Source organism: Anser brachyrhynchus, assembly GCF_964034855.1.
Source record: "Anser brachyrhynchus genome assembly, chromosome: 4".
Taxonomy (NCBI): domain Eukaryota; kingdom Metazoa; phylum Chordata; class Aves; order Anseriformes; family Anatidae; genus Anser; species Anser brachyrhynchus.
Window position 1 is genome coordinate 41,059,584 of NC_137698.1, and position 14,989 is coordinate 41,074,572.

Below are 14,989 nucleotides of genomic sequence, written 5' to 3' on the forward strand. Positions count from 1 at the left end.
ACATGAATAATAATGGATGGCTACATGGCTCCAGTGAGTAGCTGTAGAGACAGAGTAAGTTGAAAGTTCATGAAGTTTAAAGGCAAACACACCACAAAGAAATAGCGTGACTGGCCATGCTCTGCAGATCATTAATTTCAACCAGTAAACCCTGTGCCAAATCCGTGTCAACCCTTCTTTTAAACATGTGTTCATCTAAAGCAAACATCATCTTGTGAGTTTGGAAACACCGGGAGATAAAAGAGAATCCACCACCTCCAGTCATAAAGAATACCCCTTCCGTTACAAACGTTTGTCAAATTCTAATTGTAAGTTGTCTGGTTTAATCTTTTAGCCTCTTATTTATTATCCCTTTTCCAACTACTGTTAGAGTCTTTAATACTCCATATTGTCTTAATATCAAGGCATTCATTTACATACAGCAACTAAGTCATCCCTCAGTCTTTTTGATAGGTCAAACAGATTGACTTGTTTAAGCCTTTCATAGTTAGTTAATTGATCCAGTTCATTTTTTTACAACCATTTTCTACAACCCCTCCAGTCTTTTAAGCACCTTAGGGGCAGTCACCCTATGTATGAAATGGTAAAATCAGTCCCTTAGTGATGCATGCAAGGTAAAGTCCCCTCCCCATCCACAAGAAAAACTCCCCATTTGTGCATCACACTCTGGTACAAGCTCCTTTAGCAACAAGATCAGATAGAGACCTTTATATTGCTATTGTGAAGGGAAGGCTGAGTTTTTAAAAGAACTTGCAGAAATAGAGTTATGTAAGACGTCTTTCATTATTGTACAGCCACGTACAGAAAAGCTTCATCAGCATTACGCTGGCCACTAGCTTTCTTTGAGGCTTATCCTTGTCCCTGATCACATCCTTTGAAACAGAAGCAACTGAAAAGATACCAAAGTAATGAAGAGCCCCCAAACCAACCAGCCAACCAATAACACAATCCCCAGACCTTAAAAGAAGCAAAAAAGCAGATGCCCATGCAGAACATATTTCATTAACTCTCTTCAGGGTCATTCTGAAAGTGGCAAAACAAATATTTTAGCACATAGGCTGAACTTCTCTGATATCATCACAACTGACTTTGCATTATATGCTTTCTGCTGTTCTTCTGTGTATTTCCTAAAATGTCATCTGAATTAAGTTACATATAATAGTTTTATGTTGCTAACAATAAAAGGAAAAGAGAGGAGGAGAAAAAGGAGGAACAGGGACTTAAAACATATTTCAGAGGGATCAAAATAACTCTTCATTTGAAAAGAAATTCTTTACTTCACACCAACAGATGGAAATTTAGAAAAAGTAAATTCCCAAGAATAATTCCTAAAACCCACTTCTATAGTTAAAACATCTACAACAAACCCAACAACACTACTCTTAGTTTAAATCATTTGGATCACATTGATCTGATGAGCACACTAATGACACATACAGATGAATCTGCACATGAAATACTGCAGAGAGACAGTAAAAAAAAGACTAATGCAAAGGAAAATTGAAGTGTCAAACTATAACGAAATGAGTTTTTCATTGGGAAAAACAAACTAATATAGCTACAGGAAAATTAAGGTCTTTCTCTTTCTAAGATACCCCCCAAAATCACATTAGGTAAGAGTTTACAGAGAAGACTGCTTTCACTCAGAACTGTGCCTGCAAAGGCACTGTGAGAAACTACACAGTACTGGACTAGATCAGCTCTCGTGTAATTTATTCCCATCTTCCTTAGAAGGAGATATACAAGGCTGCAAAGTACAGTTTTCTTCCAAGAGGAAATGCCTGAAGAAAGTTGCTGTACATCTCTAACTAGCAACGACAGATGAAGTACTGAACTTTTGTATGGAACTAGCTTATGCTATGTAGGTAAATACAAGAAAAAAAATCAGTTTCCTTCTCATACCTTTCTATATATTCCTTCTCTACCACACCTAACACAGTGCTATACACCAAATGATGAAAACAATACAAAAATTGTATGCTTATGTATTATGGTTGTTCTCACCTCAGAAGGGAACCAAAAAGCTCTCACTCAACCAGTCACACTATTTCTATCAACATAAGCACATATTAGCACATTAACTCTGCATGAGATACATGGAAACGCCCAGAGGTGAGCAATCCCTCCATCACATCAACTATTCACTAGCTGGGTTCGCTAACTCATCAGTAGGATCAGTGTGTTTCCAAACTCCTGTTCAGTCTCCTAGAAGCACAGATTATGTTTTTTTTTGTTTGTGTTGTTTTTTTTTTGCTATGATTAATTCTCATTTTTTAAATTACAGATAACTGGGGAAGACCATAACTTTATGGTTTGTAACTCCCAATTTTTACAGCCTGTCAAGTATTAAGAAATATTCTCATCCTTCAGAGAAATACTACTTGCACACACACAGACACAAAAGGAAGAAAGCCTTCCCTCACAACCAGAGGTTAAAAGCACATCAAAGTAGGCTGTTGGTATACATAGATTATCCTTACACTGCAAAGACAGAGGTCCTCGTATGCCTCAGCTCGCTCCACTGCTGTCTCACCGATGCTGCTTCACTTCACTGCCCATTTATCGGCTCCTAAGTGTCTTCACTTCCAGTCACCTTCCAAGCATGATACGACTCCTTGCATTTAATCACAGCTCCAGATCAAGTCCAGTCAGAGTCCTTCTTAAGTCTTGAGAGAAGCTGAGAGAATCAGACACGTGCTGAAAAAAGAGAGACAGTTCTCATACCCCAACTCCTCTTTCTGATCAAACTGCCCTTCAGCTTGTGAGCTTTCCCTTATCACTCCCTTCAACACAATACTCTCATCGTCAAACGATACTAATGACTTCATGAGTTTTTCTCTAACTTCCACCTACTCTTCCCTCATCCATCATATTTTCATGACGTCTGTTTAACTATACCTTAGTCAAAGGTTTTTCTATCTCGAATAGAATAGCAAGTCTAAAAACAGTCGCTAGGCTATTTGGGGTTTTGTAACTAAAAGAGGACTCCAAAACTAAATCTAAATCCTCTTCCTTGTCTTCTGTCCTCCTCCTTTTTCCCTCTCCTGCTTTCAAAGATCAATGTGCCCCTCCACTCCCCAGTGCTGGAAGCACAACAAGCCCGAAGGCATCAACCGGTATTGCTCACCAGCCAGCTACATCAAAAAACTTGAATGTCATTTATAACAGAGGCAAAGATGCAATTGTAAAGGTGTTGCTGGCTCTTGTGACGGCTCAGCAAGTCAGTGTACCTGGGCAAGTGTTTGTGTACTCAGAAAGTTAGCCTCCAAAATACATGTGGGATTTTTGAAGGGAAGAAAATCTTACAGAATCTGTTGATGCATTTCCCCAAATAGTATCATTGATGTGAATCCTAAGCATTAGAGCAGACTGCAGTGACATATATGGTAAGCATTTGAAAACTGATGATTAAACAAGTTTGTTTTCCTATGCCAAGTGTAGACTTGAGAAGGAAACAGCTTACATGAGTAGTAACGTTTGTTTTGGATCGATACGCGGTAGATTGCCCAGTGCTGATTATTTTGAACAAATGCACAGCTCTACACTATGTAATAAAAATCTGGATGCCCTTTGTTACTCATGAAACTCATAAAGGTTAAACCTTTAGCCTGAAGGAAAAAAAGATCCTTTTCATCCAATGAAAATTAATAGGACTGAGCATCCCTCCCCTTGCAGGCAGCTGTAATTTTTCAGCTAAGAGGCACAGAGGTTTAAGAATTGATGATGGAAAGTTTTTGTCACCAACATAAACACATTTTCAAAGCGGCTAGCAGTAGGCTCACACTGAGATTTGTACGTCTGAGGCGATGCCAGTGGTACTTAGCACAGCTGCTCATGGCTGTGCGCCTAATTGAATGTTGTTTGTCTCAAGATTTTCCAGTGGACCATTTCAAGTGGCAGCGCACAGCTGATGTGCCATATAACCCGCATTAACACCTCACCTGCAAAATACATAATTACATTCAAATCTGCTGATTAGATGCAAAATACAAACACATGCCAGTGGTTGCATTTCAGAAGTAACCATGCCCATCCAAAGTGAAGCAAATGAGTGGATTGCTATCAGAACTAGTCCTGCAACCTGCCTCTCCAAAAAAGATTATTGTCAGCACGTGTAGGAATCAAAAATTTTGCATGATCATTTTTTTGATGATGAAATGGTTCTTTAAGGTGAGGCAAATCGAATTCTGTTTGTTTCCTATACATGTGTTCTGCATCTTAGCTCTTATGCAGAGGTTTGTAAAACGTATTTTTGTGACGCTAAAAAAAGGATATCTTCTGATAAATTACTTCTGATATACAGAATGAGCTGTCAAATTGTGCAATTTATAAAAGTGCAGGCTTTTAATTTAATTTCTCTTAATATAACTGCTATTCTCCTTTCAATCTTTTTTACTGGAGCAGTTGCTTGTTCCAGATGTATTTATTTTTTTAATAATTAGCATTTCCTTCACAGTGAAGTTTATGTTTGTATTAAACTAATTTACATACATTTGAAAATGCTGAATCCGAGCCATTTTTTTTTTCCACTGGGAATGCAGTCAAGCACAGTTGCTGCCTATTTGGAAAATCTGCTCTTCTTACTGTTGTGTCTTTAGGTGATAACATGCAATGGCTGATCTGAGAGGTCACCACAGTCACTGCTGACTTAGTAGACAAAGCTTTGTTCTACCAGAGCAGGTAGCAGCTAAAGAACTCCAGATAGAACCTAAACCTTGAAATGAGGAATAATTTCTGCAGTTACTTAACACAGTGCATAGATGTTACATAATCAATTAAATTAACATCCATAATGATAAACTTTTTTAATCTAAGAAAGTACAAGCAGATAGCCTAGTAGTATGTAGTCCTGTTGAATTCCTCAAATTGTAAAACCTCAAATAATTTTGAGGTTTTCTTGGTTACCTTCACTAAAACAATGGATTCTTACACTCAAAAATATTGTAATTGTTTCAGATACGCTACCCCCCAAAAAAAAGAAGAAACAACCTTGCAAACCCATGTTACGTTTAAATGATACCTAGTGGATAAAACCGATCTCTTGAAAGAGATTTATGACGAAGGCAAAGCTTAGGGAAGCAGACTTTTAATGAACGTGAGAACTTAAGTCTGTCCCTTTGTGTCTTCAGCCTAAGTGCACTTTGTGAAGACGGGTCCCTGGGAGCTCTGAATAGCTAATGAAAGGCTATCTGTGTTCTGTAAAATGGTAAGAATAAAGCTTGTATAGACAATCACAAAGCTGATGCTTCCCAGTTTTACAGGCTACAGAGTGTGCTTCTAATCCAGCTTTTCATGTAGATGCCTAAGTGTGAGATTCTTGCTGGAGAAAAACGTGGGAACAGATTTTGCTACCTATATGTATACCACAAAAAATCAGCTGAAACGGGTGAACCTTTCTCCTGCACTTACTGTAAAAGCAGCTGCTGTTACTGGAATGACCCACCTAGCAATACTTGGGGAACACACTGCTGCTGGGAAGACCTTTAAGTGGCTGGGGAAGAAGCCTCTAGCACCTTTTCTCCCCACCAGTCTTATCCCTGAGCTGATGCTACTGGCTTTGGAGCTGGCCATGTATTCTGCAGACGGGACGGTGCTAACGGCCAGTAAAGCAGTTTTGAGACTGAGGAGATTTGGAAATAAAAGCCAGCTCATTCCCCAGCTTTTTTTCTTCCATATTTCTTACCTGCAATGCTATAGTAACTTCCTGGCATCCCCAGTATGCATTTACTGTCCATCAGTACTTTGAGGTATGTCCTTTACTCCAAAGGCATGGACTTGTTCACTCCTTTTTTAATTTTTTACAACATTAGTGGCTCTTTTAGATGTTTTCTACATTTAAATCTCTTCCTTTGTCAAACTAATTAGAGTTGTTTTAATCATTTTTGTATCTCAGAGCATCCTGATAGGTGCTTCTGAGAGAAGAATAAAAGAAGGACTCCTTCCCTGAAGAGCTTGAAATCTTTCTCATTGAAATAGCTCAAGAAAGCAGTTAGTTATTCTTAAAACAGGCTTTAGAAACTATATTGCAGGAACTTTTAAATGAAACCCATACATTGCACCCAACATGATTTTTGTACCAAAACTTTCTCTGTTAAACTGATCAACAATTGTTTTAATAAACTCTCTTCTTGAAAGTCTCTTATCTTAATCAAATAATTGACGTGTTTTATGGAGTACAATTTGTATATTTTTACTTAAGTATTTACTAAGTATCACCAGGAAAAAAAAAAATGAATCAGAGCACTTTGATAAACTAACAAGAGAAACAACCGCTTCAAGGAACTGAGTTTCCAAATAACAGCCTTTTGTATAGACACCAGATTTCACCAAAATTAAAGTTCAGTGAGGCAATATGATAGACATTGATAATGTAGTGATAAAGGCTTAGAGAACAAATAGTGGCGTGTGTGTGTGTATACGGTAGACATATGAAATTAGAAGGAATTTTTAAATTTCTTATTTTAAGAGAGAATCTGGCCGAGAGTTATGACTCAGACCTTTGAGATAACACTGTGTTTCACCTCCTTATGAGTGAATTCGAAGTCTTCAGTTCTGCCACCCATATTCTGTTAACAAAGTAAATAAACTACGTATTTTTTAAAAAATATCATCTATTATTCTCAACTCTCATATGTCTTTTTAATTTAAAAATTAAATATTCTAGATATTAAGTTGCAAAGTACTGTCTTTAAAAACTCATTTCAATGTATTAATAAGATAAGCTACTGATTATACCAGTCCAGGTGTTCAGAGCTGCTTAGACATCTCTACGGAGCACTGCTTTGTGCCATGTCATCGCATTTTATCTTTTGTCTGGCTCGTTTTGTCAGCAGAACATTTCAATAAGGTATGAAAAAAGAAGCTTCTATGTTTCACTTTATTTCATTCATTGCTGTTCTTATCCAAACCAAAATTACAGTCTTTATTTGAAGGTGTTACGTGGGAGGTGCTGAAGAGCCCGATGAACCTTCTTTATTCCCTTTCTTCCCACTTGTGGTAACAGGTCATACTGGGGTTTAGCTACAAGAAGAATTTGACTGGCCTCGCTTTAACAGAATAATTACAGTGCCAAAGCTATGCTGATATAACTCCCCCATGTGGATACTCTTTTCCAAGGATAAAAAAAGTTTTATTCGAGAATAATTACTCTGCTTTTTAATTCTATCTGAACAAAGTTGCTTTCCCTCCAAAGGGAGAGATCACATGGGAAGCATATCAAGATATCTACAGAATTTAGTTTCTTCTTGATGTCCAACCCTCGCAGGGGATCCTGAGACACTGAAACAGCACGGACTCCGACTCACCAACTCTCCTCCGTACTTTAGTCCCAGGAAGAGCACGATCGGCCAACTGGTCAAGCCAAACAGCCCTCTCCACAGAAAAGAAAGGGACAGAAAGTGGGATACCATGACATATCTCAACAGCAGCAGGTGAAGTAGATAATAAGTAGTTTCATATTTGCCTGAACTGAAAGGATGATTTTTTCTCTCTGTTAAATGGTTAGGCTTTTGGTTCACTTTTTAACATACACAAATACTTAAGTTCTTTTTCAAAATGCATCTAGGAGGCTGCTCGCAGACATGCATAGATCTGTCTGTACCCATTTCCCAGTGTAGACTGTTTTCTAGATTTGCCAGCAATTTCCATTTTTTTGCTTCATGTATCAAAAGATTTCACACATTAAAAACACCAAAGGTTAGGTTATTTAGTACGAGTGAAAAGAAATAAATATGGTATTATATTATTTACTCCAGCCTTTCTTTTTCATGTTTGAAAGAGTGAAGTTCCTCAGTGGTGTTAGGTAAAAAATCATACCCTAGCTTATCTAGAAATGGAATAAAAGGTTTTGTATTGCTGTAAAGATAAATAGTGTGGATTATCTATAGAGCTGCCTGATCTCAAGTAGCATCAAGAATACATTTCACTTCATCAGCATGGCAAGAAACGTTCATTTTTAGTAGCAGAATCTCCACTACAGCCTGAATGCAAACAGTTAAGTTCACAGCATCTGAACTTTCAAAATCATCAAGACAGAACTATTTTTAGCGATAAAGCTATTTTCTAGCATTTCTTTTTTTCCTAAGAGTGCCAATTTTTAAAAAATAAGTGCCTTGGTTACTGCTCTGCAGCTTTACACTTCAGTTAGTAAGGTGTCACAGGTTTTAAAGACCATCTGAACTTCCCCTTAAAAGATATGAAAATACTGGATGACTTCTAAACAACAGACTTTAGGGCAGACACTTAGCCCTTGTAAATTGGTATCACTCCATTGAAGTTAATGGAATGATGCCAAGACACCAACTTTCATCTGACGTGGTCTATTTTTTACTTCTAAACTATTCTTCCATGGAGTTAGAGAACAAAAGAGCTTTAGAAGAGAACTTTCTGGGCACGGATGACCTCCTCAGGCCTGACTGACACCATAAAATGGAACTACAGCTGATGAACCAAACACTGCACCACATTTCCTCAAAGAACAATAGTCTGAAATAACGATCTGCAGGAGATTACTGTTGCCAGCACTTTTTAAACATTTCCCCCTGTGCCCCAAGAGTTGAAATTCCAGGAAGTTAAACCAGCTTCCAATTTTGGCTGAATCGACACCTGCTCGTCCAAAACATGTTAGCTACAGGAAGGAATTCTTCACTCCCATTTGAAGCAGCAAAAAATGAAACACAGAAACCATGGCCAAACAATTTCAAGGCTTTGTAGGAACACAGAATTAAGCCATAGCATGTCCTTGCTGTTCCATCCTGTCTTCTACTAGTTCCAGTACACAAGCAGGCCCAGGCTACAACTACATTTATCATTTGCCATGCCTCTGCTGAAAAACAGTCAAATATAGCCATGCGTTTTCTCTCACACGGTGCAAAACTAATTGAGAAATGGAAACTCAAATTAGAGTATCATTAATTGTTTCTGCTTCTCTTTGTCTTCTTATATACCTATACAGGGATACACATAATGGTGTATCCATGTGTATTCCTCTAAGAAAAAGTGTGACATACATCATGTAAAACAAGTAAGTTTCTTCCAACGCTAGGAATTCTATCAAAACTGTTTTCTATCTTGCAATCATAAACATATATATGCTTATATAGTATATACCATAGATGATACACCAGTACTAAAATTATTCTACATGGTGTAAGAATATTTAATTTCGGTGTTATAGTTATGTACCTGAAAACTTGTCACCACTGGAACTGCTAAGAAAATTTTCAAAAATGTTTTCAAATCCACTTAACTTTTATTGTTAGTTTATCACATACTTGAAAAGGAAGGAACATATGTAGTGTAATGTTAATGAACATATTCACTTTGTCCAGAAGATCCAAAATCTAGATTGAAATCTTGGTAACTTAGGAACCCATGAAAGAAATGGAAAAATCCAGATTTACAGACATGTTCCAACACTGGTGCTGCAGCTGTCTCCGTGCACTCAGCTGAGATTTTTACACAAAATGGCAGCTGTTAAGCCACAAGACCATGGCTGGAATCAAGGAGAGAGAGAATTACCACTGTTGTCTCCTACATACCTAGGGAGTGCCATAGCAAATGGGACTGTGGCAGTTTTAATGTGCATCTCTCTGTCATGAATATGCTCTTTCTTACTAACTACAGACATTTCAAGACAAGAAATAGACTGAATTCCCTGCTAAAACATCCAGAAAGCAGGTTTCCTGCTTGCCTGATGGCCCTCATTGACAAGTGCTTCATGGTTAAGATGATTCTTGAGCAGCTAGATTCAAAATGCCAGAGTAAACACCAGGAAAGAGACCAAGTATGAAAAAACAGGTACAACAGTTTAAATTATATTTTGTGATCATTTATAATGCAGCAGCATTACATACTGTGTGTGCACTCATTGGTAACTCACGAATGGTATTGCTGCAAACCCATGCTTAAATGCAAGCAGCCATGCCCCAACATGCACACGCTCTTTCTTTCACTGTCCAATCTCAATCCCACAGACACCGGGAACAGCTGATGGAGCTGGAGCCTGGTCCTCACAGCAACCAGCACGCACCGAGCTGGGTTCATAGGAGCATCCTATCTAGAAAATGGTCCTTTGATTTTTAAGTGACTCACTGCTGTGAACGTTGCTGTTAGTCTTTATCAGTGCATCGTCATCTCTAAAATAGCAAGAGAGACCCCCCCTAGAAATGAATGATGGGGAAGAACAAAATGCTGATACACACAGAGAAACAGGAAAACAAAACGAGGACACAAAAGAATAAAGGTCTTAGCTGCAGCTAACTTTTAGTTATTGATAAGAAATATCTTAAGTTACTTTACTGAAGTTATATCAAGGGAGTGACACATTCATAATTACGCTGTGTACATATTTTATTTATATGCATAGCTTATGCAATACTTTTACTAGAAATTTCCCTACTGGTTCTTTAATTTTGTGCCAGCTCTTTACGGAGCCCTGTACTAACTACTGTCAAGGGAACTGTTTGTATTCGGTTCCCTGTGGAATGGGGTGAGGATTACACTAAGACTTTAAGAAGAGGAGAGATAACAAATAAAAAAGGCAGTAAGGAGGAGACATGGGGAAAAAACAGAACATCCATAATCTTGTAGTTCTCAACCTTTTAAATCAGTCAAATAAGGATGAACGGTAATTTAATATATTCTGAAACCAACAAGAAGTGAATTTTGGAAGGAAGCATCTTACAGAACTGAACAGCCACTTTTTGGAAAAGTTTTTATAGTCCATGGTGAGTTTCTGAAACAATTTAAGAAAGAATAACAAACAGAAGCTCAATAACTACATTTTTGAGTTCAGGGCTACATCGTAGCAGTGGATGTTACATTAGGTGCTGTGACCCTTGGGAAGAAAAGTCACAGGGCTGGTGTAAAACCTCACTATACAGAGGCAGTTCCGCTGCCAACAGGCCTGCGCCGACTGCTGCTGTGCAAAGTGGAGAAATACTAGCTGGAGTGAACAGCAGCTGCTATATATAGTGGCAGAGTACTGTAACTGTAGTAGAAATAAGCAGGGGGAAGCAGATACATTTACTGTTTCAGGCCGTAACCACAGCACAGCACCACATCGTCCCAGGCTACTAATGGCTGCATGACACGAGCACACAACTCTCGACTGCGAGCACCAGAAATCAGGTTTACGGCAGCAACTAACATTTAACCCCCTACAATGAAACACATTGCTAGGCTTTTGAAGACATGAAAACCTTAAAAAAATTAAAAAGAACAAGTAATCAGCTGCCTATGTCAAGGCTAGTGAACCGTGCAAACCTCTTTGCGGTCAGAGAAGCTGATCAGGTGATCCCATAAAGGATCCCGTTTCCTCCGCAATGGCCAGGGCTGCATGCTCATGAATCAGGGAGAGCAATTAACCTGTATGGACCTCTTGAATGACTTACTGTACCTGCATAACAGATTTAGGAACTAGTCACAGTGCCCCTGACTCTGCCCTCTGCTGCCAGTTTTCAGTAAAACTCAATAATTCTGAAGGTTGTGGGAGTCAAAGCCTGCTCAGTGTAGGGATACCAACCAGTGCCAGGAGGGAGTCAGGTTCCCTGGGTAGTCTTGAAAAAACACAGGGACTCCAGGCTGGAATTAGACCTGCAGTGCTGGAGGTGGAAGAAGATTAAACCCTGAACAACAGTTCCAGTCAGGGAAGTAGAAGAGGGAAGATGGAGTTAGACAGAGAAAAGTGACATGATGGAGTGACAACTTGCCGTGGTAAGAGGGAAGAGAGGTGTCAGGGCTGACACAGAAGTTGTAAGCCTAAATGACAGGGAAGATGATGAAACCCGCTGATGGACATGTAAGAGGAGATGTCACAAAAGACAGAGGTGCACCTGTGAAGAAGAGGTAGATCTAAACCAGCATATTCAAGGAAGCAATAACAGCAGAAAGGCAGAGAGAGGTAAGACTGGGCTAAGACCTAAGGCAAGAAGGCCTTCCACAGGCACCCAGGAAGCATGGGAGAGAAAGAGACTCAGAAATACAGGCAGATTTGTTTCCTTTCTTTATACAGAGCAGTGAAATGCTGAAAAGCAGAAGTTGTATTCTGCTGTCCTGAATTGTTATATCCATTGTAGCTAACTGCATTTGGTAAACAATGGAGTTTTTTCATGTACAGAACTGTTGGCAAAATTACTCCCAAGATAGCCAGGTATCACGTAACTCGCACTGAAGTCCTACATAGAAAGATGTGCTTGACACGTAATAAGGCATTATCACCAAGAAACCACCTAGACAGCAGTCTTGGGGAACTGATCTTGGACAGTTCTTGCTGCTGCTCCGAGGCATGAGTCAGGACTCCAGGTTTGACCTTGGGAGGTCTGAAATCTAGCATGGTGAACATAAGGGGAAAAAAGACAGATGCTGAATCCATACTATCTTTTGGAAATGTGACTTGAAATATAGATGGTAATAATCAAATTCTAGCAGCATGGGGTTCAGTGCCCATATCTCGCGTTGCAAATACAAGCCTTGAGGATAGAGAATTGCTCAGCTGTGGACTTAATGCCAGACAAACAACAGAAAAGGAGGAGGAATCCCAGGAAACATGAATCACAGCAGGGCTGAGACCACACTGGGGGAGGAAACAGTTCATGAAAATTGTTGTTCCAATATATGTATCTTTCAGTTGTAAATAAATTCCTTCCCAACTTGTATTCATCGCTTGCCTGCCATCTGTTTAGTTTTACTTCTTGCTTTGCTCCTTCACAAGAGCGTTAAAAGGAAGAGGAAGAGTCCACTGAACATAAACTGCAATATGCAAGTTTGAGGCCTTAATTTCAAAGCCTAGATACACAGTAGAGAGATATGGGTTATCTGGAAAAGTGTTGAAGGAGTAAGATAAGTGGATGCTGTACACTGGAATAAAGGGAGGCACATCAAAACCTATCTCAAAATTCATTAGTTTTTTTCTTCCTCCTATCACCGAATGACTACTCTGGAATCTTGGACTGCCAGAAACCTTCTCTGAATCCCCACCCCAGAGTTCCTCAAAGCTTTTAAGATCTCAGTTTCCTTTATGAAGTCTAACACAGATAAAACGTTAACAGATCTCACTTCTTCCCTACAGTTGCTACCCTCCATGATGTGGCTATCTTTGCATGTTTGCTTCTTTTTCCTCTTCAGCTATTACCCTAACATTATCTTTTATGTTATTATTTATCTGTGGTGGCTGAGGATCCTCTTGATAGCTTTTCTGCTTATATAGAAATAATTTCTAGATATCCAACCAATCAGTATTTTCAGTTTGCTTGGCCAACTGGTTTCCTAATTTATTTACTTTTTTTTTGGTATGTTTTACAAAGTAGATAAATTATATTACTAGATTAATTTATTAACATTCCATTTAAATCAACTCTGAATCAGGCCATCAAATTTGTGTGATGGTTCTTTTTTTGCATTACACTTTTAACAACTGATCTTCTGCAACATGCTCATTACTTTCATGAACATTACTGGTTACACAATGACCCGGTAAGGAAACCGATGCAAAAATACATCAGGGTCCCACCACTGCTTGTAGTATTTTTATTCTAATAAAAATCTGGAAATTACATAATAATATAATTCCTGGGTACATTTATTCTTGTAATAACATTACAGAGACTTTACATATCCAAGTCCAATACTTGACATATGGTGGCTGGAAAGGCAAAATGAGATTTTTTTTTTTTTATAAGGATGACAAGGGGAAAAAGGACAAGAGGAAGAAAAGAGAAGGCAAGAGCGAAGCAGGGAAGATGTCAGAACAGATGCTGAGAAAATCATGCAGAAGAATCAGGGAGAAAGCAAGCAAACAGATTGGTGATAAAATACATGCTGGGGAGGATTTCTACCTGGTCTCCATTTCAGAGCTGGAAGGGAAGAGGTTTCTCCTGAAATTGACTGTAATCCAAAGGCTTTCAGCGTAGAAATACAGGGGAAAAGAAGATACCTCAAATGGTAAAATATGTTGTCTAAGTATGGTACAAGGTTTCAGCCCATTTACAAACCCACGCTAAGTAAAGCATCGTCTTTAGGCAACGCCGAAGGTCAGACTTACTGAACACTGCAGTGCCTGCCCAATGTGTCAGTCCTATAAGCTGGAAGAACGCAGCTCTCCCTGTATGGCTGCTACTATATACTCCATCTGCCCTCAAGGAGACTTTCCCAGAGGGTTTAGGCACCTCTTGCTACATGGACACCTAGGATTTTAAGGCAGCGTGCAAATACTAAACACAAGGACACCTGCATCTTACCAGCCATATGAATACACAGGTCCAGACAAGGATGAGCTTTGGCTTTAGCCCATTACCTGGCTTAGCCCCTAGAGTAGAAACATAACCTTAGAGTAGAAGGTAAGAAACAATGAGAGATTTTATGTAGATAAAAGTAGATGCTGTAGAAATATGACAAAAGATAGCTCAACAGACAGGGTGATATAAGACAAAATAAGCTTATTATTAAAGAAGAGATATTTGCAGCTAGTAGACCATGAGGAAAAGAAGGATCAGGTAAGTTCCACATCAAAAAAAGACAATGACTAAGAATGCAATTGAAGGAACTGATCCAGACCTACAAATAAAAACGGTAATGTCAATGAAAAGGAACAAGATGAGGCAAGGTGCAGAACTAAATAAAAGCTAAGCAGCAAAAAGTGAAGGAAAAGGACAAAGAAAGGAGAGCTCAAAGAGTCAAACCCATTGAAGAAAGAAAGAAAAAGACAGCTGAAACTACAATAGGACCCTGAAATGTAAGAGGCATCATTACTTACCAGTATCTGAGAAGGGATAGGAAAAGAAATGATGTCTGACCTACTATGAAAAATAGAGACAGTATTAATTTTAAAAGAAAAAAATTATCTGGCTGTAGATAGCCAGCGTACTAATAGGACTGGTACCATTTATCTTATACATCCATCACTAACCAATTATTATGAGTAGTATCTAAACACAGGTACTACTGTATCTGCCTAGAACAGTACTCCAGGCAACTTAATTTGACCATATAA

The 14,989-nt window shown here is 38.7% G+C and overlaps 1 protein-coding gene across 6 annotated transcripts in view; it reads right to left on the bottom strand.

Annotated features, from left to right (window-relative positions):
- The window catches only part of LOC308194891 (uncharacterized protein), a 709,819-nt gene that overhangs the window by 553,928 nt on the left and 140,902 nt on the right, over positions 1–14,989 (bottom strand). For 3 of the 6 annotated variants that reach the window (XM_080591443.1, XM_080591441.1, XM_080591444.1), the window contains exon 3: positions 2,534–2,697. The exons of the other annotated variants lie outside the window; for them this stretch is intronic. In XM_080591443.1, the coding sequence (XP_080447569.1) occupies positions 2,534–2,559 (26 nt within the window). In that variant the 5' untranslated portion in view covers positions 2,560–2,697. The remainder of the gene's footprint in view (positions 1–2,533; positions 2,698–14,989) is intronic. 6 annotated transcript variants of the gene reach the window in all.